We start from the raw sequence: 25,178 nt of genomic DNA on the forward strand, positions 1-25,178 counted from the left end.
CCGATCCTAGCGAAATACCAACCTTTAATGACACTCTATTCATATAAAAAAATTCAACCCAATATATTTCAAAACTTGCGGAAATTAAAGCAAGCACAAGTCCTTTTTGTGCACATACACACATCATGCGACATTTAATAAAAATGTAATTTTTCTGCGTTTTAGAACATTCTAAATATATTGGCATCAAAATTTAAAAAAGAAATTTTTCCATGATAATAAAGCATCCTTCTAAAGAAGCAAAAATGTATAAAAGGAAATTATTATATATATATTTATCCTCTTATTTATATCGATATTATTTCATACCGATTATTTATAAAACTGTTAGTCCACAGAATATCAATTTTATTAATATCAAAATATCCAATAATAGCGCGATTTTAAAGAATCTTATTAACAAATCTAAAAAGAGGCAGATATTTAGTTAAGTGAGTCCTAGCTAATTTTAATAAATAGTTATGGTTTAATAAATTGTTATGGAAATCGTATCTTTAATTTAGGATTGTAATATCGCTGCGTCAGCTACGTGCAACTAGTCTCTCTTTTCTCCAATAACGTATATTTACCTAGCGCCTTTATTTCCATGTATTTTTCCGTCTGCCAGCTTGCTATCCTAGGCTTCTTTTGCCTGCAATCCTTTCGCCTGTCCTCCCAGAAGTCGCGCACCCTTCGTATCGCTTCCTTTCGTTATTTTCTATTCCTGTCGCGATCCGCTCCCTCCACCGAAGATGCTGATGAGATCTCGACTCTCGTTCCAGCTTCCGATACCTTTCGATACTCTTTCTGCTTGTTGACGAATTGCTTCGGTACACACAGCGGAATCAAGTGCTTCTTACCGGTATAATACATTTACAAATGAATTGAGAAGATCGAAAGTAATCCGTTGCATCTTAGAGAGAAATGATTTGTTATCTTGATCGTGTTTTCTCAAGAGCGCGAATATTATAATATATTCAGCATCGCAATTTCGATTATACTTCCCTTTGCTTCCTCATAGAGGAAGCTTTGTTTTTATAAAATTTTTTTTTTATTTTTTAATTTTTTTTAAATTTTGATGCCAATGTATTAAGCATGTTTTAAAACATCGAAAAATTACATTTTTACAAAATGTCCGTATGTGCACAAGAAAAAAACGTTGCTCTAACTTCCTACACGCTCTAACTTCCAGAAATTTTGAGATATCGGGCTAAATATTTTTACACGAATAGAATATCATTAAAGAATGATTGGTATTTAGTTTAATGAGAATTAATGAAAGGATTTATTTTTCATACAATTTTAAATTTTTTTTAAAAAAAGAGATATGGTTGCTCTAACTTCCTACACGCTCTAACTTCCAGAAATTTTGAGATATCGGGCTAAATATTTTTACACGAATAGAATATCATTAAAGAATGATTGGTATTTAGTTTAATGAGAATTAATGAAAGGATTTATTTTTCATACAATTTTAAATTTTTTTTAAAAAAAGAGATATGGTTGCTCTAACTTCCTACACGCTCTAACTTCCAGAAATTTTGAGATATCGGGCTAAATATTTTTACACGAATAGAATATCATTAAAGAATGATTGGTATTTAGTTTAATGAGAATTAATGAAAGGATTTATTTTTCATACAATTTTAAATTTTTTTTAAAAAAAGAGATATGGTTGCTCTAACTTCCTACACGCTCTAACTTCCAGAAATTTTGAGATATCGGGCTAAATATTTTTACATGAATAGAATATCATTAAAGAATGATTGGTATTTAGTTTAATGAGAATTAATGAAAGGATTTATTTTTTATACAATTTTGAATTTTTAAAAAAAAAAGAAGATATGGTTGCTCTAACTTCCGTAAATTTTGATATATCGAACTAAATATTTTTATATGAAAAATTTTTATATTATAAAGGGAAGGAAATAAAATTATGAGGAGGCAACGTGCAAGTTTCTAATTTGCAGCATTTTTTTATTACTTTCTATGTACCTTCGCTTTTTATATAATTTATTTCATTTGTCTAAACATAATTACTGTGTGTATTAACTTATTAATTATTCTACGTACAGTTATTTATTATATCTTGTGTTCTAAAACGAGAATTATATCTCTGAATAATAAATTCTGATTTTCCCTCCCAACTCTCTCGCTCGGTTTCTTCGGCGTCATTCAGCCAGAGGCGTCGACGAGCTCTCAAAATTTAAAACGACGTCCCTCCGTCTCTCGATATATCGAGTTAAAAAAGAAGCGAAGTCGGACGCGCTTCTTATCGGGCGGCGATATATTCTGAAGCGAAGCGTGGCATGTATAATGTGAAATTTCTGCCTTCCGTTGCTGCGTGTTACTAACGCACATGTGTATGTGTGTGTGTGTATCTTTGAGTCTTCCTCTTTTTTTGCTTCTGATCGGCGATGGAAACGAATCACCTCGTTGCTCCAAACTTTTTTTCCCGCGAATTATTTCCGGTCACATGCTGATATTGTGCAGACACCTGCTTTGAAAGGAAAAACATGCAAATTTTGGGCAATGGGCTTATGATACGTAATACAGGACGAAGAATTATCCGGCGAGATGGATGCCGTTTTAAAGACGGATATAAATTCTATCACAATTAGCTTACTAGATAAAATTTCCTCGCGCCGCTCGTACATCCGCTTTTTCCGTCCGTTTGAGGATAACGGCTTATCAGGCGTAATTCTCATGATTCGGATAAAAAAATCCATTCGTAAAAAAAAAAGACAAAAGAAGTTTCAGCTTAGCAAGAAATAAATTACATCGCACGGCTTTGGAAGGACATTATTAATATGCGCGATTAGATATTCTCTAAATCATTCTCATTATATTTGCAAGTAGCTGCGTGCGTTTTTAAAAACAAAGATGGCAAAGGTATGGGTATCTCCGTAAAATTTCTGCCTCACTAAATCAAATCACAATCGTTGATCGAATTATTCTCTAACCAGTGGAAGAGAAGTAATAGTAACTTTATTTTTATATAACGCGGTGATAAATTAGAAATCGGCGTTAAATTATCTTCGCCGATCTCGACTAAGGAAACTTTCGTCATCGAATGTTTTTTTCTTTTTCTTTTTTCCGCGCTACCGTATCGAGAAGGTCGCGGAACAAGTTGACAGGGATACATCCCCCGCGGGAAACGTCGCATTGATCTGCGACAAGAAATCCTCCAATATATGAACTTGAATTACGGGGTGGCGGGGGCAGCGCGCTGCGGGATATCTCTTAAATCCCATCGTCCCTTACACGATTGCAGCGTGTTGCGCGAAGCGGTATCCCCCGCGGCACAAAACGCCACTACTTTTTCGCTAATTTGACACGAAACATCGAGCCTTGGTGGAGATCTCGAGGAACCTTGGGCTCTTTTTCTCTATCCCTGCGGCCTGATGCGCGAAGCTAGATATGGGGATTCCCGGTAAAACGTCTCCCATGAAGACAGCTTGAGAGGTTTAGAGAGACGAGGAGAGGATGGAGCACGTGAGAAGCGATCAGACTAGGTTGAACGAACGTCGTTCCTTTCCGGCTTTTAGGGACTGTTGATAAGTCCGTTCCAGCGCCGAAAATATCCCTTTGACGATCGAAATATGGTAAGCCTTCTTACAAAGTATCATGTAATTGAGAAAAGCAATAGAATATTGAAAAATTTTGCTGTCAAAAAATTTTATTTAAATGTTTCATCATTAGTATACTTATTTGAAATTAAAAATTCAGAAAACATGAAGAGGATATATTTAAAAATATATTATATTCTAAGAAAATCAAATTAACTATTAATAAAAGATTTTTTTTTTTTGTGAACACAAATTGCAAAAACTTTATTTGTTGCGTTAACTAGAGATAGAGAAGACTCGAAAAAATTCAAATATGAAATCAAAGGAAAATATAAAAAAAAATGTTACAGAAAGATAAGTATTACATATTTTTCATATTATATAACAAGCGGATAAATTTTTAATTCCTTATTTATTGATCTCGGAATTTAAATCAGTCTGCGAAATAATGAATATATTGCTAAAAATTGTGCGCATCGATATTCTAGGAAATATTTCGTGATGTAAGGGCAGAGATATATTTATTTTTAGAAAAATGTCACGTGTGTATATCGTTATTTTTGCAAACTTATAAAGTACGCGCGAAAATCCGATCTCTTATTATTCATTATTAATGAAAATAATGATATTCATGATTGATAATGTTTTCCATACATAGGGAATCTTTTTTTGCCAGGATTGCTATTTGACATTTTTATTGAGAAGAAAATCGATAGCAAATCTATCGAAGAATGTGCCTTTAAATAACATTTCATGATAAAGTAAGAGAGCTCGGTATAAAACGAAAAATTCTTGTGTTTCATTTAAATTCAAATATGTGAGTTTTTTGCTTTCAAAAAATTATTATATTAAAATTACAAAAGTATTTAAAATTGATCTTGAAGATTGATGAAAAAAATTATAATGTTTGTAACTAAAATTTGTAAAAGAAATCGGTATCAAATTAATCAAGAAACTTGTGAATGAATGGAAAACACTTTAATTCAGAATTATTCTGTCGATTTCAAATTTAGCTTATACAATTGTTTCGTAAGATAGAATTGTCTCCTTTTTATTACGTTTTTCCACGTTAACGGCTGCACTTATGTGGATAAAAATAATACAATACTATAGAAATATCATGTGTGTGTGTACGTCCTACATTAAGTACATTAAACAATTGTTTGATGTGCAATTAATGCTATCAAATTCACAATTTAATAATTTATAAAAATAGATTTTTTATCTTCTTCTCCGATGCAATCACCTAAATTATAATCTCGTTATCAAGTGTATTTTTAATAAAATGTAAAGTAATAATAAATGTCGAATATTTTATAATTTGTCGAAAAGGAAAAAACGTCAAATTTCTTTAAATTAATTATTTTCTTTATTTTCTTGTATCGATATTAATGACAAAATTTATTTACAATTGATATTATTTATTTACAGTTTTTTTTAAATATAATAGAGCTATGATACAAAAATAATTATTAATGTGCTTTTTCAGTAAATTATCGACTTCTTAAATAAATACAGTAATTTCTGCTCGTATAATCTTTAGATTTAATTTAAATAAGTTTTTCTTAAGAAGTGTATTCGTAGTTATTACAATTGTGTATATTTAATTTTTTCTAAAGAACGTCGATGTTAAATAAACATTATATACGAGACGTTAAGTTAATATTTGCGGGGAGAAAAAAACATAGAAGCTATGTGCCTTCATTTTACGAAACGAGCAGAAATGTGTGTGTGTGTGTGTGTGTCGCAAAGGACGCAGTTGTCCCGGAAACGGGACAATGGGAAAATGCAGTTAAGGCGAAACAAGGCGTGCGCCATTTTTCACGGTACGAACGATGACGTGACCAAGTGAACGCTATTGCAAAGGTTAAAACAAACCGCACGCGTGCAAAGTTCTCTTGCGAGAGAACGGTAAACTGGAATGTGCTGGAATGAGTATTGTCTTTGCGAGCAAACTACTGCGAAACGGAGAAATAACTGTGAGCAGTAATAACAATGGCACATTCAATGTATTTTTTTGAAACGTTCTTTCTCAATTATACGGGAAGCACGGAAGATGGATATGTATGGAAATTTTTAATTTATCTCTATATTGCGCGTGCCTATGTTGCATCGTTATATTTTAATATTTTCTGAAATAAAAATAATTAATAAATAAGTGAAAATAAATCATATATATTATATATGGACAAAGAAAAGAAAAAAAAAAACAATAGCGGATATAAACATATTTTATTTTTCTATAAAATTTGTTCTTAATTCCAACTTAGTGTATCGCACAAAATTAAATTCAAGATAAACAAAAACTATCCTAAAATATTCGTCACCGAAGTCTTTTGCTCAAATTCAAAATCTATTTGAATCGAGAGATGCCCTATTAAAGAAATATGTTAAGATTAAAGAAGCGAATGTGGAAGCTAGGACCGGATGTGACACGTCTTTCATCCCGACTATCTTGAGAAAACCTCCCTCGAGACCTAGTCGAATAAATAGCCAGCCAGCTCTCCTCGCGAGCGGTCAGACCGAAACGTGTCTCCGTTTCGGTGGATAGACCTGGAGAGATAAGAGTGTCTCGACCGGATACGCACCTCCGACTTCGTTCCTCCCCCTCCTCCTCCCCGCCCTCGGACGAGTCTTTCCTCCAGGGGAAAGACTCTTAAACCATCCCCCTCCTCTCTCATCCCCGCAGAATGTAGGAAATGGGCAAGGAAGAAGGAAGGAAGGAAGGAGACCCCCCTCCCCCTCCCTCCTCCCCTCCCCGGTATAAAGTAACGCGAAACAGCGGCGCATTATTCACGGCATGAATTATTGATGAGCGCGGCGTAAAATATGAACGGCGGCGAGCCGTTATCAACGCCGGCGCAGAGCTCGTCCGCGCTCTTTTGATAGCGCGAGCCGCATCGGATGCGAGAGCAACGCCCGCTCTCTCTCTCTCTCTCTCTCTCTCTCTCTCTTTTGCCCGAACGAGGTTCGGACAAATGGCCACGGCACAGATGACACCGCGCGTGTTACGTTACATACGTTACACGCCCCGTCTGCCAACGGAATCACTCTTCAGAGTTATTTCGAAACGAGCTCGCTCGCCCGCGTTTCGAGATCCTCGTCGTCGCTCCGTGTCTCTCTCTCTCTCTCTCTCTCTCTCTCTCTCTCTCTCTCTCTCTCTCTCTCTCTCTCTCTCTTCCCTCTTTGCCGTCATCTTCGAAAGGCGATCTGCATCCATCTGCGCGAATTGTTGGATTCGGAGAAGGTAGAATCATTATCGTCAACACTATCGGAATTTTAATATTATCATCATAAAATATTGATGATAAGGTACTCAAACATGCAGCATTGAGAAGTAATTCGCGCGCTATGGTACTTAAAAATTACTGATTTATGTGTTTCAATATACAGGATGTTAAAAAATTAAACTTTGAAGGGAATATAGAAGATTTTAAAATAAACATTTTTTTGTTAAGGAAAGAAACCAGTGTAATGATTAAAAAAAGACTATTTTTTTCTAATAAATAGTTGTTTTTTTTTCGTTATTAACGTCACAAAATATATATAATTTGAACTATTTTTTGTAAAATTTTCATTAAAAAATATTAATATTTATATAGCTAAAATTGTGAAATGTCAAAAAAAAACGGATGCTTGCGTAGCAGGGCAACGAAAGCTTTGAAATAAAAAAAACAAGTATTTTCTTAAAATATGAGACAATAGCTTCAGTTGTACGTATGGAATTTTTAATTGAATAATTTATTTTTTTTTTTTATATATATTAAAAAACAGACGTCAATGTTTCATCGATTTAGAAACTTTTCTCTTCAAAAGTCCGCCATTTTATAATTTTTTTTTTTTTAATTTATACGTGCAACTGAAGCTATTGTCTTATATTTTAAGAAAATATTTCTTTTTGCGACATTTTCAATGTTTGCATTATCGAGTTAAAGAGGTATACCTTATTTTTTCACTTTTTTATATTTTTATAGAATCGCAATTTTTTTATTTCTGATCAAGAATTCGCTAGAAGTACGTCCACGAAGATGGTTGAAATTTTATTCGGCTATTTTTCTTGTTATGTAAAATGGAATCTAAACTCCCGTTTTGAGAATTTCACGTTTCCACAACGCGGTCCCATTGATTCCGTTCGGGCTTTCATGAGCGCGGACTCGTATCGTTTCAAAGAGAGATGCCGTGGAATCGCTATGACTATGTGTGCCGCGGAGAAATATTCTTCTTTTTTTTTCTGTTTCAGCTTTAGCGCATCTCCACGGGGTATTTTTCCGTGTAACGCAATAGTTGTGTATTCGTCGCTTCGGTTGGCTTTGGTGATTCTGATCGGTTTCGGAAAAAAATAAAGTTGATTCATCGTGTTGACGCACACGCAGTGATAAGTTCGTATTTTTTTTTTTTTTAATAAAGCACGCGATAGAATACGAATCGATAAAAAATAAATGGGCTCACATAATGTGACAATGTTATTGAAATCAGATTTACGTCGTGATGACATAATCAGCTGATACATGCAGTTCATTTAAAAAAAATCCTTTGTGACAAAGAAAATTACGAAAGAAATTTTTTATTTCTTACAATTATAAATATTTAACACACGGTGCATGTGTATCGTAAATATAAAATTTGTATTCAAATTTGTATTCTGGTCATTATTTTTTTTTTGTTTTTTTTGCATATTTGTGCGCAACGACAAACATCATAGCTCCTTCGAAAAATCGATTAATGAACGTGTTCTCTTTTGTTGGTATTATCTCCGCATAATGAATAGCTAAAGTTCTTCGTTACACGTCAAAAGTTTATTAAACATCTTAAGTTCTGGCACGCTAGCGCAGGTTTATACCTGCGAATATAAACTCTACGATGAATGAATGAAGAGGCATGATTGTTCTGCATTTTAAACTTTAAAATGATCATTAAAATTTTAATAAAATTACGGATAAATTGCAGATTAAATTGATAATCGAGAAAGGATAATAAAACTTTTTACTAAATTGAAATCATTATCGATTCTTTTCAATACTTTATACTTTCGTTTTTAAATGATTGTTTCAATGAAGAAGAAAACTCCTTAATTATGTAGAAGCGTTCTTCTTGACCGCAATGTTGCAAGTGAATAAAGAGGCCGGCAATTGGTCAATTTTAATAAAAACGATATTAAAGAGCTTTTTTAGACGCGAAGTGCTTGGTAAGGTGTTTGCGTTCGTAACGCGATAAAATTCTCATCAAAGGCGCGATGGACTTCCGTTATTATTCCGTTATTATTTTGCCGCTTGGCGAGGTTGTGTTTCACTTCGTCGAGAGGGGCACTTATTTTCCTCCGATGAGAGATCTCTTATCCGCCTAAATACAGCGTGGGAGAACCGTTTAAGCCTCCGCACGGACTATCGTTTGCGTTCTTGTTTAAGCTGAGATAAAGGGAAACGAATAACACGACTCGCAGAGCTGCATTTAACGGCAACGTGTAAGAGAATCTGCTTCTTGTTATTTTAGATTTTACAGAGGAAACCCGGTTAGTGGAAAATAACAATCTCATTCCCTTCCTATTTAAGTGTCAATATTTTCTTTTGGGAAATCCAGTCAACTATACTGTTAAATAAATAATCGAAAATTTAACGATCATTAAATTAATTGTTTATATTTTGATAAAAAGAAAAAAATTTAATATTTTATTAATTTTTTTTTTTTTTCTTAAAAAGAACTGTCAAAACTATGATTAATTGCAGAAATCAAATTGATGTGGACAACAATTGTTTTTTTGAGCGAAATTTTTATTTGTAATAAAAAAACTTAGAGAGAACGAGAGAGCGCACGTTTTTTCAGATAACCCCATATAATTGAAATCATCCCAGACAAATAGGTATGATATATAGTGGATATCCGGATAGGAATACACTTCTCAGACGGGGAATTTTGCCTAATCGCGGCGTCGATATTCTCAGGGGCGCGATATAATTTCATAATCAGAAAATGAGCGAGGTGGAAACGGTTTCTCCGATCGCACGTGAACGCAATGCCAAGTGTATCCTACCGGGCCGTGATTATGTGTTAAACAGGAGAGAGAGAGAGAGAGACGCGCCGCGCGTGCAGGATATCGCATGGGGAGGGGGGAGAGGGTCGTCGAATGCATGCCGAGGATGTTGCAAAACAGGCAAAAGAAATTCGCGAATCTGGCGCTCGCACCCATCCCTCCATCTCTCTCTCTCTCTCTCTCTCTCTCTCTCTCTCTCTCTCTTTTCCAACCGTCCGTTTTTCAACCTCCCCTCCTCCCCCTCCCCCCGGGGTGGAGGGGTTGCATTATGACGAGATGCATAATGCAAGATGGGTACGCCGACGAGCTGTCTGTGCGTCATACATAGCAATGGCAGACGGACGCGATTCTGAAAAGGATTTTCCGAACGGGATATCCTTCGCCTCGGACCGCGTATATTTTCCATGGTCGCCGAGGTCGAGCGAACAGGTTGTCGCTTTTGTCGTCGATTTTCTGCGCGCCGCGCGATATCCGCCGGGGCGCTCGCTCGTCGCCACCCTCCCCTTCCCTCTCCCCCTCCCTTCCCCCCGATCGATGTAGACGAATGGAACATTTCGCGGAGCTTGAGTCCGCGTATAATGGAAACTGGCTGGAAAATCAGAGAGAAAGATGTATATTCTAGAGTGAAAGATATATAAGAAACGACATGATATTGGAAGAGAGAGAGAGAGAGAGAGAGAGAAAGAGGTATTATTTAGAAAAAAAATCTGTTTTAATTATAAAAATTTGAAAATTTTTATGTAATTTAATTCTGTTATTTTTGCTTCCTCATCAGAGGAAGCTTTGTTTTTGTCGATATTTTCTTTTTTCAAATTTTGATGCCAATGTGAATGTTCTAAAACGCGCAAAAAACATATTTTAACAAAATATCGAAAATATGTACGTATGTATGTATGTATGCATGTGCACAAAAAGGACGTGGTTGCTCTAACTTCCGCAAATTTTGAGATATCGGTGTAAATCTTTTTATGTGAATAGAATGCTATTAAAGGATGATTGATATTGAATTTGATTAGATTTGGGGAAAGGGTCCATTTTTTCTTAAATTTGATTTTTGTTTTTAAAGAGTGTGGTTGCTCCAACTTTCGTAAATTTTGAGATATTAGGCTAAATATTCTTTACATTAAAGAATATCAATTCTAAAGGATGATTGATAATGAATTTAATTAGAATTGCTGAAACAGTTTATTTTTTATGAAATAAAATTATGAGGAAGCAATGTGCAAATTGTTAATTTACACAATTTTGTATATTTTATTTCATTTATTTTTCATATATTTCATATATTTTTATTCAATCAAATTTTATTTCGATTAATATCGAACTTTTATTTTTAATCCATATCATGTAAATCCTGCGCGATAAGCGATTATTATTGTATTAAAAAAAAAATGCATTAAACACGATCATTCTTGTTTACTTAATGCGACAATCGTAAAAGCTCCTAAAATTTCGTAGCTGTCGTAAATGGAAAATGGAATACAAAACCACCGCATTCGACGAACACGCGCATTCACATCCGCGCGGCTCTTTCACGCGTGTGTCCATTTAACTATTCTGAAAACTAAGCCAATAATCAAGTTTTTCCTAATTCTCAGATTTCACCCAACTAATGCGAGTACTCAGCTTGTAGGAATGTGCTGGCCGCATTTTCGCAGAGAGATGCAATCCCGTGGTCCGTCCTCCCACAGTCTGTGTATGGGTGTGTTTTACGTGGGAGTGAGAAAAGAGAGGCAAAGAGAGAGAGAGAGAGAGAGAGAGAGAGAGAGAGAGATGACTTCCCATGCGTACACATACATACGTACATATACACACACACACACACACACACACACACGCATACGTAACAGCTCTCCGTTGTTTACACGCATTCCGTTCTCCATTGATCCTCTTTGCGCGAGGTCGGGGATAGTTCGCTCCCGGTGTGTTTCCGCCGCTCCCGGGATTGTTTATAAGACTTCCGGCGGCTGTCAGACATTTCAAAGCTCTTCAGGTCTCCTGTCCAGATTCCACCCCTCTCCCTCCCTCTCCCTCCCCGTCTCCGTCTATCCGTTTGCTCTCCTTTCTCTCTCTCTCTCTCTCCATTTCTCTTTCGGTTCCAGAAATAGTTCTTTCTCTCTCGCTCTTTTGGTCTCTCTCTCTCTCTCTCTCTTTCTTCCCGTCTTCTTCTCCGTCTCTCCCAATCCTCTTTCTACGGCAACCCGATGCCAGACAACAAGGGAGATTGTATGTATTACCTCGCCTGTCTGTCGCACGCCTTTGCCCCGCCGTTTCCCGATCTACTTTCGAATCTCCGCCACGAGCGATGCGACGCGACGCGATGCGACCCGGCAGCGCGTCTCCGGCAATGCAATACGATCAGATCGGCGGCCCCTCCTCCCCCGTCCACCTGTCACGGGCCACGCGATTCCGGCATGCACGCGCGTACAGACGAAGCGCTTCAACGCGCTCGCATCGAAGACAAGCACGATGTAAGGTCCGACACATAGCTGGGATTCTTTTACAAAATTTGACTGTAAAAGGGTTGGAGAAAATACGACTAATATTTTGTTTTACTCAAATAATTTATAATAATATATAATAATAAAATTAATATAATTTATATAATAATATAAATAATATAATAATAATAATAATAATAATAATAATAATAATAAGTATATATATAATAATAATCAAATTTAATTATTAAGGAATTTACGTAAACATTATAACATATAATTAATACGTATTAATTCATACAATATATGAATGCTGTCAAAAATAGTTTTTGTAATTTTTTATCGCACACATCATCCGGTATTAGATAAAATATATCATATAAAAAATAAAGTCATGATCGTGCGATATAATTTTGATAAATAATTGCTTAACAAAATGAGAAAAATTTGTTATAAGCAGAAACTTCTTTCCCAGTTTTTAATTTAAAGGCACTAAGTTATTATAATAAAAATTGTTCTTTTACGCTTCAATCGCGAGATTGAAATTGTCGTTTAAAAATTCCTGAAAAGATCGGATCTAAACGCTTGATTTTAACTTATTGCCGCATTCGGGACACGGATGAGCAGCTTGTGGTGCTTGTCGTTGACAGAAGTTAATGGAATACCGCTACCAGGTATACGGGGTGGGGTAAACTTCTACGAGGTCAACCATTCGTGTGAACTTGTGCAGCATCGTCGTAGTATATGCACTACGTTGTCACAGTAGGGGTAAACTTGTAGCGGGGCCTAGCCAAATACGGGACGCAATCAGGTATCCCTTCCTTGTTTACGTGATAGAGTTAGTTACGTTCGCCGCATTTTTGTGTACGTTTTTTTTTTCTTAATTTTAAGTCGATCCTTTTTCAATAAAACTTATAGATTTAATACGAGCTTTTTCAAAATTATCAGTTTCAAAATTAATCGTTACTTTAATCGAAATCATTTAAGGGGGAAAATCAGTGTAAAAAAATTTTTTTAAATATATAGTTATTTTTTTTACAAACTATTTTATTAACATCACAAAGTATTTCACAAAAAGTAGTTTAAATTATATACTTTGTGACATTAATAACGTGATTTAAAATAAAACCAATTATTTATCAGAAAAAAAATCCTTAAAAATAGCCATTTTTTAAGCTTTAAGTTTCCTTTGGGGGGATTTCTCTGCTTAATTTTAGATAAACTTTATTTTAATGGAATTTTAAATCGTACCTTATTTATTATATTTTATTACCTAATGTTTGAAATTAAAAAAATTAAGATTCTATTCAAAGAATGGAGCGAATTTTTATTAATATAATTTGATTTCAAAATTTGTTCAAAATATACTAAGTTTTGTGCGCTCGATCAAAAAATCGATATTGTCTTGCGGATTTCAAAAGCGCGCGATTCGCCAAGAATGCAAACGTCATTCCGAGATTGAAGGGGTCGCGTGCTAGAGCCTCGTCTTTTTTTTTTCGACCACGAGGCGTGGATAAGCCGGCGATAAAGTAGCTATCTCATATCTCGACACGCATACATCTCACCTTTTGCCCGCGTTTCGCTTTTCCTGAATTTCGTGCGATACGACTCGCGACGATCCGTCACGCTTAAGTCTGATTTCGACCACAAACTTTTTATATCTGATTAAATGATCAAGATATTTATAAAAAAGCCAAATACAGCAGACAAGAATTAAATTTAAAAAAAAAACCTTGAATAATCCTATTGCATATTAAACTTCAATCTTGTTTTTCTGACCTTAATAATCTATTTTTTCAGATCTGCAATTAATTTTTTTAAATATTAGTACTGCGTTTTATAATTTGCGTTTGAACATATAATTCTAAAATAATGATGCAGTTATTTTAATCGGATATAAATAGAGATTATTTTTACTTATTTTACTTTATATGAAAAGAAAAAATTCTGACAAGATATATAATTAGTGCAATAAGGTCAAATGAGTTGAATAATTTATTCGGTTCGCAATTAAAAGCAGTAATGCCGAGTGGCTTTGAAGTAGCATAACGATTTTCAGGTAGACGCCTTCTCTTCCTAAAGCCTCACACAAGCACAGTAATTAAAGGAAATGGTACTTTTCCCTTCTTTGAAATACACAGCCGTAATTTTTCAAAGGTTGCCGCCGTTTGGAAAGGATTAAACACGTTAAACCTTACTTTCTTTTGCAATTATATTTTTTTTTTCCTAATGGTTAATTTAAAAAAAAAAATAATAATAATAAAAGATAATCGCTCTATTCGTTTTGAAAGGACATGCAAGGAAAAATTTTAAAGTCAACTTTGATAAATAAATATAACACAATATTAGAATGTTTAAAGTTTGTTCAATCCTCTACTCAATTTTTCAATACATCATTTAAAAATTTTAAACACACTTTTCTAAAAAATATTAGTGTTCACAGTATTTACATGTATATCAAAGCAAATGACATTATTTTGCCAAAAATTTAATAAAAATAAATCCACACAATTAATATATAAATCAAAATAATTTAAAAAAACAATATTTATTTTACGAAAAGCAAAGGCAAAAATATCTTCAAATACATTTATCTTAAAACAAATAATGAAATATATTTATCTTAAAATAAATAAATAAAACAAATATCTTAATATATATTATTTCTCTGAAAAGAGTACTGTTAATCAATGACTCGCTTATCTCGAAAACTTGGAATTATTAAACGGTTAACTTATTTGGACAAAAGACGCAAGCGTTCGAAAGTAGAATAGACGCAATCGCAAGAGAAGTCAAACTTTTACAATGAAAAGGCTGAAGGAAGAGAGAAATCAGTTTAACGAACTAACACCTAGCCAACGTATTTCCTCTTTCTTCTCTCTCTCTCTCTCTCTCTCTCTCTCTTTCTATTTCCTTCCTCCGTGTCGCTTTTTTTCGTTAGATCGAAGACGATGCGCGCCGTTCTATATCGGGGCGAGACTCGATTGGATTCTGGACCGCGGTTATCCGTTTATCGCTATATAACCACCGGAGGGTTGGCGAGGCGGATACATCCCCGCGAAAGGAGAGCGATTAATCACGTTTTACTCGGCTCCGAGTCAGACCGACCAATTTGGCCGGAAAGATCGTTGTTTGCTCGATAAGGCGCGCCGAGGGCGGCGGCGGGAGGGAGGGAGGGGATGGAAAGGCGAAGCCGGCGATGGCCCCGTGGAACAATCGGCGAATCTCTCGCCGGTGATCCGCGATATAGACAAACAATCTTATCCGGTCACCGGACGTAAGAAAACTTCAGTCGCTTTCGTTTCTCTCTTTCTTCCTTTCGCCCTCCCTTAGCTAGGCAACTAGTTCGTCCCGATTCACGGAGTCAAATCTCGGACCAAAGTCCACCTTCCGATGCGTCGGCTCTGAACACGATCGGATGGTGCATTTTTCATGATGCATCCGGAAACGCTCGACTTGTAGCGTCTTACAGCGGCGGGTAAGGCATTCAAAGGTTTCTTCTTTACGACGTGAACGTGAGATGGTGTTCCTCGCGGTTGGCATGCATATCGTTTTACGATATTGCGCTGCCAATTTGATTTTGTAATTTTCGACAATGCGCTTTAGTGTTTGAACGGCCAAAGAGACGATAACCGCGCAGAATAAGCGCTTGAAAAGTATATAAATGATACAAAGCGCGATCTCTCTTCTTTTTTTTCATGCTCCTCTCTGTAGTTTCGACCTTTATTAGATTTATTAAAAAAGATATAAAAATTGGGCTTATTTAAGCTATGAAGCTATTTAAGTAATCATACATTTCTTAATATTTTTTGTAAATGTTTAAATTTAAACTAAAATAAAACAACGTGACAACATTTTAAAAAATTGTTAATTTAAATATTATGTTTTTACAAATATCAGGGAATATATGCGTTTTTTAATAAAAAGTACCGAAACAAAAGTTGTAGAGAATTAAATTATCTTTTAAATGAGATCAAAATAATTGTAATACGTTCCATTAGTTTTGAGAAATAAAATAAAAAGAAGATGAAGCTTAATAAATTTCTTGGAGAAAAATCAATAATAATAAAAAAAGAAAAATCTTTTTCTTTCATAAAAATAAAGTAATTCTTCTTTTTAAATTAAAGCAGCACTGTAAAATATTTTTTAAATGGAGAGTATCTTTAAAAAGTTATGTCGATAGCAAAAAAAGAAATTATTTTTTTGTACAGTTGAAACTGGTTATCTCAAAACCTATGGAACGTACTACAATCATTTTAATCTCATTTAAAAGATAATTTAATTTTCTACAACTTTTGTTTCGGTACTTTTTGTTTAAAGACGCACATTTTCCATGATATTTGGAAAAATGTGTAATATAATCACGATTTCAGAGATTTTTCAGCGATAACTTCTTAAGAAAGCATTTTTCGACTCATGTTTATAAGAAATTTTTTGTTCAGAATTAAATTTCCTAAAAGATCTCAAAGTCTGGCTGGAACATTCGGGGCCATCCTGTATATATATATATATATATATATATATATATATCTTTCTCTCTCTTCATGATTTTTAACGAAATAAAATCAAACACCGCCGAGACTCTCCACCTGTCTCTCTTTCTCTCTATCTCTATCTATTTATCTCTCCGTTCTCGTATCTCTGTCTCTATCTATATCTGTGTGAAGAGACCGGAGGCCCGCAAGCGGTAAATTAATTCGAACGACAAGCGCAGTCGGCGCTTCCACTTGCGCCGAATAAACATCAGGGCCAGAAGTTGACCAGACCGGGGCGATCCACGCTGGAGGACCCGCCATATCTGGGATCTACGTGCCCATTTCCCGTGGCCCGTATAAACGTATTTGGCACCGATCCTCCGCTGCTGCATCTGCATCGGACGTCGTCGGCGTTGCACAGGACGGATTATAGGACGTATATATCCCGTCGATTGCAAATTGCGCGAGCCCCCATCTCCGGATCGCCACCGTGAATCTACCTTCTCAATTTTTTTTTTACCTTTTTTTTTTATACTGTCGTTAAATGCTTAATACCTAGAGCGATAATGGTGGACATTAATATCAATATTGGCGCACGAGATAAATAACCTGCGTAAATTTGTTTTCAATCTCTAACATGTCTTGGAAAAAAAATTGCAAAATATTATTTTAGCACCTGATTAGATTCGTGTTTGAACTTATTTTAATATTTTTTACAATTTTTATTTTATTTTATTTTTCTTCACACATCTTACCAAGTTTCAATCAAGCCTATTTTTTAATTAAATTAAATTAATTAATTTTCAATTTTTTATTCATACAATAATGTGGATTTGAGATGTGTCTTCACATTGATATTTTATATTTTCAATAATCAAATTATTGTTTTATTCTTATGAGTCATCTTGTACCTCGCGACGCAGTCGTGCGAGAGCTAAGTGATGCTGCCAGATTGCAATGGTAGATTACCGGAGAGGGACTAACTACCGTTCGCCGACTGTAATCTAAACAAGCTATCATTAATTTTACTACGTGTGGTGGATGCTCCTAGTACCAATAAACATCAGAGACAGGGACCATGCCCGCCGGCCTTCCTCACGCACTTTGGGTGCTGGCAGTATATTCGAGATAAACAGCGCGCGTTCGTATAATATACGTATATTTAGTATCACGGTGTACTTCTCTCAATCTCTCTCTCTCTCTCTCTCTCTCTCTCTCTCTCTCTCTCGGCACCAGATGTTGCCGTTCGCGGCTCGGACCTCGCGACGAACGTTCGTTCATTATTTCGCGACTAACTCATGCTAATTTCGAATAAATTCAGACTTGAGTATTTCGTATATACTGTGCGTGCGCGCTTTCGAATTATTTATGGCTTGCTTTTAACTGCCTCACGCAAAATACATGAAAGAAAATAAATAATATTCAGTAAATCCAAAAAAGAAACGATCGTATTATTTCTGTATTGTTTACCTAATAATACAATTGCTAATTTCTAGATTGAGAGAAATCTTTTTGTTTTGTGTGAAAATATACACGTTGCTTTCTTTTTCGAAAATTTGCGTTAATTTTAAATGAAAGAGAATTCCATCAATCTCGATACAGTATCATTGAGTTTATCTCATAAATATAGAATTAAGAGAAATATAAAAATTAATTTGACATTTAAGAACATGACGTATTTATTTGCTTAAAAAATAATTTTATGTAATTGCTCGTTTTGCACCTTTTCGGAATTATTTTAACGCAAGCAAATTGTACTATTTTAATTTATTATCGACACAATTGTCGATGGTTGATGGATAATCAATAGTTATGTAGTACATTTCTACTCTCTGTTGGTGGCATTATGTCAAGATGGAGTACGGCTGAGGTTAAATCGAATTTATAGCATTGAACCGATTGTTCGAGCAGTTAATCGCTACATCAATCACAGAAAAAGGAAAGAGCAATTAAACAGCGATACACAAGCTATTAAGCTTTTATCACGATTCTTTAAGAGGTAACAGAATTCAGGATAGCTACATTCGAGATCAAACAAAAACTATTTAATTATTATATATAAATAAGTAAATTAATAAAAACGTTAATAAAAACACAAATTTATTTTCCGTCTTTCTTCTCGTTGTTAAAAGAAATTTTAAATGAATTAAATATATTTTTTAAATTATTTTAATAAAATTTATTAACATTTAATCGGTTTAAGAGAGAGATCTGATAATCCAAAATATTTTTAATTCGACATAGAGATAATCGGTTTGCCTCGCGTGACATAAAGCACTACTTTTGATTATTCTTTCGTCCATTATTAAAATCAAAATTTATTTACGTGGGAAAGGAGAAAGTCACCGGCGGAATTTGATAAATGTTTGGCCATCCATATATTTAGATATGCGATACTAAGATAGAATAACTCGATGCGATAAATCTCGCAACGCGGTACAAGATGAAATATTTGTAAAAAAAAAAAGAAAAACAAAAAAAAGCGCGATCGCTTCTCCTCTATTCACTGCTATTGGATAAACATTCGGGCAAGAATCTGACAGCTCGACGGTGGGCGCTTGCCGCGAGCAAAGTGTGGCATACTCGAGCCGCGCTTTATTTATTTTCCGGACTGCGAAATATAACAACACCGTTGGCCGTTGTGTGGCCCCGTTGCATCTGCGTTATTGCTCGTTGTCGGACACAACGGATTTCGTATTGGACACCTTTCAGGATGTATCGACTCCCCGCGTCAATCGCAATAAGCGCACAGCTCGATGTAATGGACCGCGAATGATATATGTGACAGATGGTGGCCGTTCAAATTGTGCATACGCATCTCGATTTTCTTATGCATTGATTGCTACGTATATAAATGCATTTTGGCAAATTTTTTTCCAACATGATTTTTCAAGATATCTTTTAACATAAATTATTTTTATACATTACGACTGTATAATGAAGAATTTAAGATGCTAAAAGTAAATAAATATATTTAAATAAAATTTAGAATTTCCCGATATATTGTTGGAAGTTTGAGTAAAAACTTGGGAGAGCCAACTTTGCCGGCTAATACTTATAAAATACCCATTGCATATTGAACATTACTTATTTCCTTTGCGAGTTTTATATGCACAATACGCAGTTGGAAATGTGAATAGCGTGTCTCGCGCGAATTCCTCGGGAAATTCTAGATTTCACTCGCGTCAGTTTTCTCGAAAATTCCATCCGAGCCGCGGCGAGGGAGAAGTTCTTCCTCTACTGAGGGAAAAAAGTTGAAGTTCACTCACCGATTGGCACGTTGACAGCGAAGAGAACGACAAGGGCGCGATGGTAGAGCATTGTGCGCTGCGATGAGAAAAGAAGGGGAGCCGAGGAATATCGTCGATGGCAAACCAGGCTCCGCTCCCTTTATCTACTTAACCCCGTCATCTTCTGCGCGAACCGCCGTTTCCGGTGCGCTCTGACGCATAGCATGCCTGAAACAGTAGCGTTACACGTCCATCATTTACCCGGAATCGGCCAGCCTCCTGTCCTGTTGTTGCTCGCCGCTTTTATCGTTCGTTTCCAGCGACCGAACTTTCCGTCTCGTCGTCGGCACGTTTGCAGCTTTCCATCTCGAGCACCTATCGGCGGTGTCGTCGCGTCGCGTTCGCGTTCTCCGATCGAGCGTATCGTTTCGCTTGATGACATTCATCGATCGACTAAGTTTGCTAAGAGCGCCCTTAATTTCCCGCTGACCTCTAAATAAGAAATTACTTTGACATTTTGGACGCCTCCCCTCCTTGTTTACGGTCACTGCGCGATTAATTGTATCAATGCGATTGCGCGCCCGTCTGTTTCTTTGTTCCAGAAATATATTATTTATTACAATGAAAACATTTATTTATCTAATAAATGTCTTAGCATTGATATTTTTTATTAAAATTTTAGAAAGATATTTTCAAAAGACTACTCTACAAGGCATGTATTTTCATTTTTTAATAAAACATAATTTTATCCGCAATAAAAATTCCTTAATTTCGATCAAACGTATATATAACCCCCTTTAACAGACTTAACTTTACACTGTATAAATACAATACAATTACCTTTGTAAACAAGTTTAAAATGTAGAGAAGCTTTCGTCTTTTTAGAAATATAATTTTCGTTAAATAAAATTTAGATAATATCTCTTGCGGTATTATGGAGGGAAATAATAATATTTTTTTATTGCGGTACTATTTATATGAGTCTTACAATTATATGAAATAATAAACGTCGCGGTAAATTTAATTACATCGCTGTTACAATTTTGACGAGCGCGCTGTCGGCTAAAATAAGTTATTTCTGCGGATTTATAAATTATCACGAGCGTCGGCACAGAATTTACGAGAACGAATGCGGATGGAATGCAAATAGCACGTTTGTCACGTTTATGTAAGTACGTGTCACGTATATATTCGGCGATAAATTGCTCCTAAATGCATTTCCGCTTTAGACGCCTTCTGTCGTCGCGGGAGAGATTAATCACGCGTGTCTCTGCCGTCTATTATTTTATGACTTATGTTCATCGCGGACAATATAGCGATATTACGGGGCTTGTGTGAAGAGTGGTCGATTTTATAAATACCACGTAAGGTCCGCTTAAAACGCACTAGGACGGTTCGCGATTCACAATTTACTTCCGTTCATTATGCACACGATTGTTAAGCGACGATAAACTGCCAGTAATGTCATTCACTACCGCCCGAATAGTCGGTCTTCGATCACCATAAAATAATCAAAGCACTGCCCAGGTTATTGTTATCGATCGTCCTGTGATAATATATTAATAAATAGATAATTAAAATTGCAATGAAATAAAGTATGCCATAAGCAATGCCAAATCTCGATATTTTTAACTTGAAAATATGTATGAAATTAATGTATGAATTTAATGTGATTAAAATATAATTAAAAAATAAATAAGTACAGTGTACTTTAATTTATTATATCTTTTAAACCAATGCCATCTCTCACAAATTTCTTGCGAGAAATTATTCAGAAGAACTTCCTTTACAACATATTCAAGTGGCAATAAAATTGGAGGTATCAAATAATATTTTAGGTGATGTAATTTGCTTCAATTTTTTTTAAATTTACATAAGTCATCAAAAAAAAAAAAAACTTGTATTGCAAAGTATGCCTGTTGGAGGATAGAATAAAAGAGATATGTGGAACCTTTGTTTTTTTATCGGTGAATATTATTAATTACGTTTCTCCGTGCATAAATATCTCGCCGTACCTTGCCGCGTGTTTCACAACCATGTTTACTTCCGTCGATTATTGCTCGTTTAACGCGATGCATTAATCCAACTAAAACATCCGAGTGCCGCTCTATTCATCGTCCGTTTTGTTTCCGTTTCATCAGCGCGCGAAGAATAATACGTTAACACATTGAACGATCGCCCAACTCGATTATCGATGCTGGCAAGTTTAAAGCAAACAGAATACGGAGAAAGGGAGACCGCGGCTCTTCATCATTGACATATCGAGACGAGACGGTGGAATAAAATGCGAAGCTAGAGCGACGCCGCGGTTTGTTATCGGCGATGAATCCATGTCAGCGTCGACAACGGACGACCGCAGGACGACGAGTCACTCGACTCTCTTGCACGTAAGTGCAAAAAGTGTCCAATGGGATTAACGTTAATTTGCATTCGTGCGTTATCTCTCGATGGTCCTGACCCGTAACCTGCCTCGTTTGCGACTAGCAAAACAGAATGATAATCCTATTGTCGCTTTCGGACAGTCGATGGAGAAACATATGATATCTGTCAAAGTAAGTTCGCCGTCTGGCAAAAAATTTCTGCGAAGAATAAAATAAACTTTGAAATTTATAGAAGGATTATCTATAATTAAACGTGTTATCTTACAATAGATAAAGCGATTCTATCAATTTTGCTGTCTACTAATCCTGTCTTTTTGTAATCGTAAATGTAAAACGTGTATTAGAACGGGTTAAAGGAGAGGGATATCGTGCCGATAAACGGCGCGTACGCAAGGATGTTACGTGCATAGATTACAGGATAAGCAATGGGCGGTTTGTGATAAAGCTGGCGTGCGAGATAATGCGGCCGAGATAATTATTTTTCAGCTACGACTGTTGGTAAATCTTATTTCCTTTTCGTGATTAATTGGCGGACCACGGACGGCAGTGTGATAATGGATGCGAGATAGATAGGCAAGGAGTCCGGGAGAGGATGAAAAACAGTTTCTTGAATAAATGTCGGACGCACCATCTTGATGCGCATGAATGACGACTATACTGATATATGCAGATCGCTACTTGCGAGAAATTCTAATTATAAATTTTACTACGTGTTAAACATAATTTCCTTATCTGCATAAAATGTTTGAAGAAGAAGTTTGTAATATTATTTAATATCTTTATTTTAGCATTAAATTTTGTGATAATTAATTAATTTTCTAAAAACAAATGTTTTTTTTTTGCTTTCTTATAGAGGAACCTTTGTTTTCATAAAAATTTTTTTTTTTTTTTTTTCAATTTTGATACAAGTGTATTTAAAATGTTATAAAATGTCGAAAAATCACATTTTTACAAAATGTCCGTATGTGTGTATGTATGTGCACAAAAAAATACACGCTTGCTCCAATTTTCACAAATTTTGAGATATTGGGCTAAATATTTTTATGAATAAAATGTCATTTAAGGTTGGTTGGTATTGAATTTGATGAGAGTTAGTGAAAAGGTTCATTTTTTATGAAATTTTGAATTTTTTTAAAAAAAAAAAAAAAAAATGTAGTTGCTTTACGAATTTTTCAATAAATATTTGTGCACGCCTCAACTTTCACAAACTTTTGGAATATCGGACTAAATATTTTTATGTGAGACATTTTTATAAGGTTAAAGAAGTAAAATTATGGGGAAGCAAGTTTCTATTTTGCATAATTTTTTACTTGTTTTTCTATAATTTTTGTGTAAAAGATAAAAACTGTTATCTCTCTAATAAATTTAAAAAACTGTAATCTTTAATTTAAAAGCGGCTTTTTAACACATAATATGTTATACATCTCTCAGTTTTTAAATTAAAAATTTTTATTTATTTAACAAAAAATTAAACAAATTATTCAAAAAAGTAATTAAATTTCAGAACATTGATTTCCAATTTTATAAAAACAGAGCAATTTTTTTGTTAGACTAGACCGCTACAACTTTAATATTTCTCTATGTAATAATTAATTTAAAAAATGTTTATTTTCCTTTATTATTCATTATAATGATTATGCATATATTGTTCAAAAAATTATCCCTTCACTGCAAATTTACGATAAAATTAATCAAGCTCTGGAGAAAAATGGGAAATCGACGGAAAGATGATGCGAAAACCGGTGAAAATATGAATAAGGAAATGCTTAAATTTGATACACTACTCTCTCAGACGATTCTCGAGTGCTTTGACAAAATTTGGTTCCGTTCGCGAGAGTGAGAGAGAGAGCGAGAGAGAGAGAGAGAGGGAGGGAGAGAGAGTCAATAAACCTACGTTAGATAGGGAATATGTAAGACGCGCGCACATGCGAGCCCGCTTAGTGTACAGATAGATAAGTCGACGAATTCGTGAATATTCAGCTACTCGTCGACCTTTTCCGGGACGGGTTTATCGGGCCCTCGGCCTCGCTTTTACGAGTTTGTCAAGATGAAACGACTTCGCGCCGAATCGACGAGCCGTTTTTCTCGAGCCGTCGTCGTAGACGCATGTGAAATTGGGAAGCTGCTCGACATCGTGGGGATAAGAGTTTAAAATCTTGCTTTAACAAACGATATTGTTACGTCAAAAAAAAAAAACAGTCTGAGCCCGAGAGGTCAGGTTGAGAGATGGACCGAATAAACAGGATGCGTTGTTGATTGCGCTTATCATTAGCTTATTCTATTCGTTCATCTTAGGGTTTATTTGGTGAGTTTTTATCTATAACTCGATTACTGATATCTCGCCTTAAAAAAATATAATTTAACGACACCATATAGATTTGAGATATAAAAATACTTTTATTAACGAGTTAAAGACCAAAATTTATAAATTATGTAATTATATTATATTTGTCTGCATTCAAAAATAAATGCAATCTTCTGCGCAAAATCTTTATCTATTTCGATTAATATCGATAGCATTCGTTCATCAAGGTTTTACATTGCCTGCGATAAAATACGTTAATAATTATTTAATTGACATTTTTCAACAATTCTTTTGTCATTTGCGTTATTATCCATTTTAATATTTTTTAATTACTCTTGAATTTAAATGCAACGTGGTGACAAAAAAAGAAATAAATGGCACGATATTTTTCAATATTTATGCAATTAATTTTTTTTTTTTTTAAGCTTTATTTTATATTTTTCTTCTGCTCGTTGAAACGTAGACTCGAAATTATATTGACTTTAATCCCTGTTTACGTGCAATCGGCCTTCGCGATTGACGAGGACATTTATATTAAAGAGAAAGTTGGTCGAAAATCCAAAGTGATACCGGCACTTGCCGCCTCCCTCGTCGGCGTTATTTCCTGGTTACAGGTTAGACAGCGCGTCCCTGGGGTTATCAAATATTCGCTGAAGATACTCACAACTACTGAACTTGTATCGCATCAAATATTTCCCCGTATATCCCATCTGTGTTATTTCTCACGTCCGTCACGGTGATGCAGCCATATGCCCGTAAGAAATTCTCAA

At 35.1% G+C, this 25,178-nt stretch overlaps 1 protein-coding gene across 2 annotated transcripts in view; it reads right to left on the reverse strand.

Moving 5' to 3' along the window:
- LOC126851996 (lachesin-like) overlaps positions 1-25,178 on the reverse strand; it is a 152,891-nt gene that overhangs the window by 57,891 nt on the left and 69,822 nt on the right. For both annotated transcript variants that reach the window (XM_050596428.1, XM_050596427.1), the window contains exon 2: positions 19,762-19,950. In XM_050596428.1, the coding sequence (XP_050452385.1) occupies positions 19,762-19,813 (52 nt within the window). In that variant the 5' untranslated portion in view covers positions 19,814-19,950. The remainder of the gene's footprint in view (positions 1-19,761; positions 19,951-25,178) is intronic.

This window comes from Cataglyphis hispanica, chromosome 9, assembly GCF_021464435.1.
Source record: "Cataglyphis hispanica isolate Lineage 1 chromosome 9, ULB_Chis1_1.0, whole genome shotgun sequence".
In the NCBI taxonomy this organism is placed as follows: Eukaryota; Metazoa; Arthropoda; class Insecta; order Hymenoptera; family Formicidae; genus Cataglyphis; species Cataglyphis hispanica.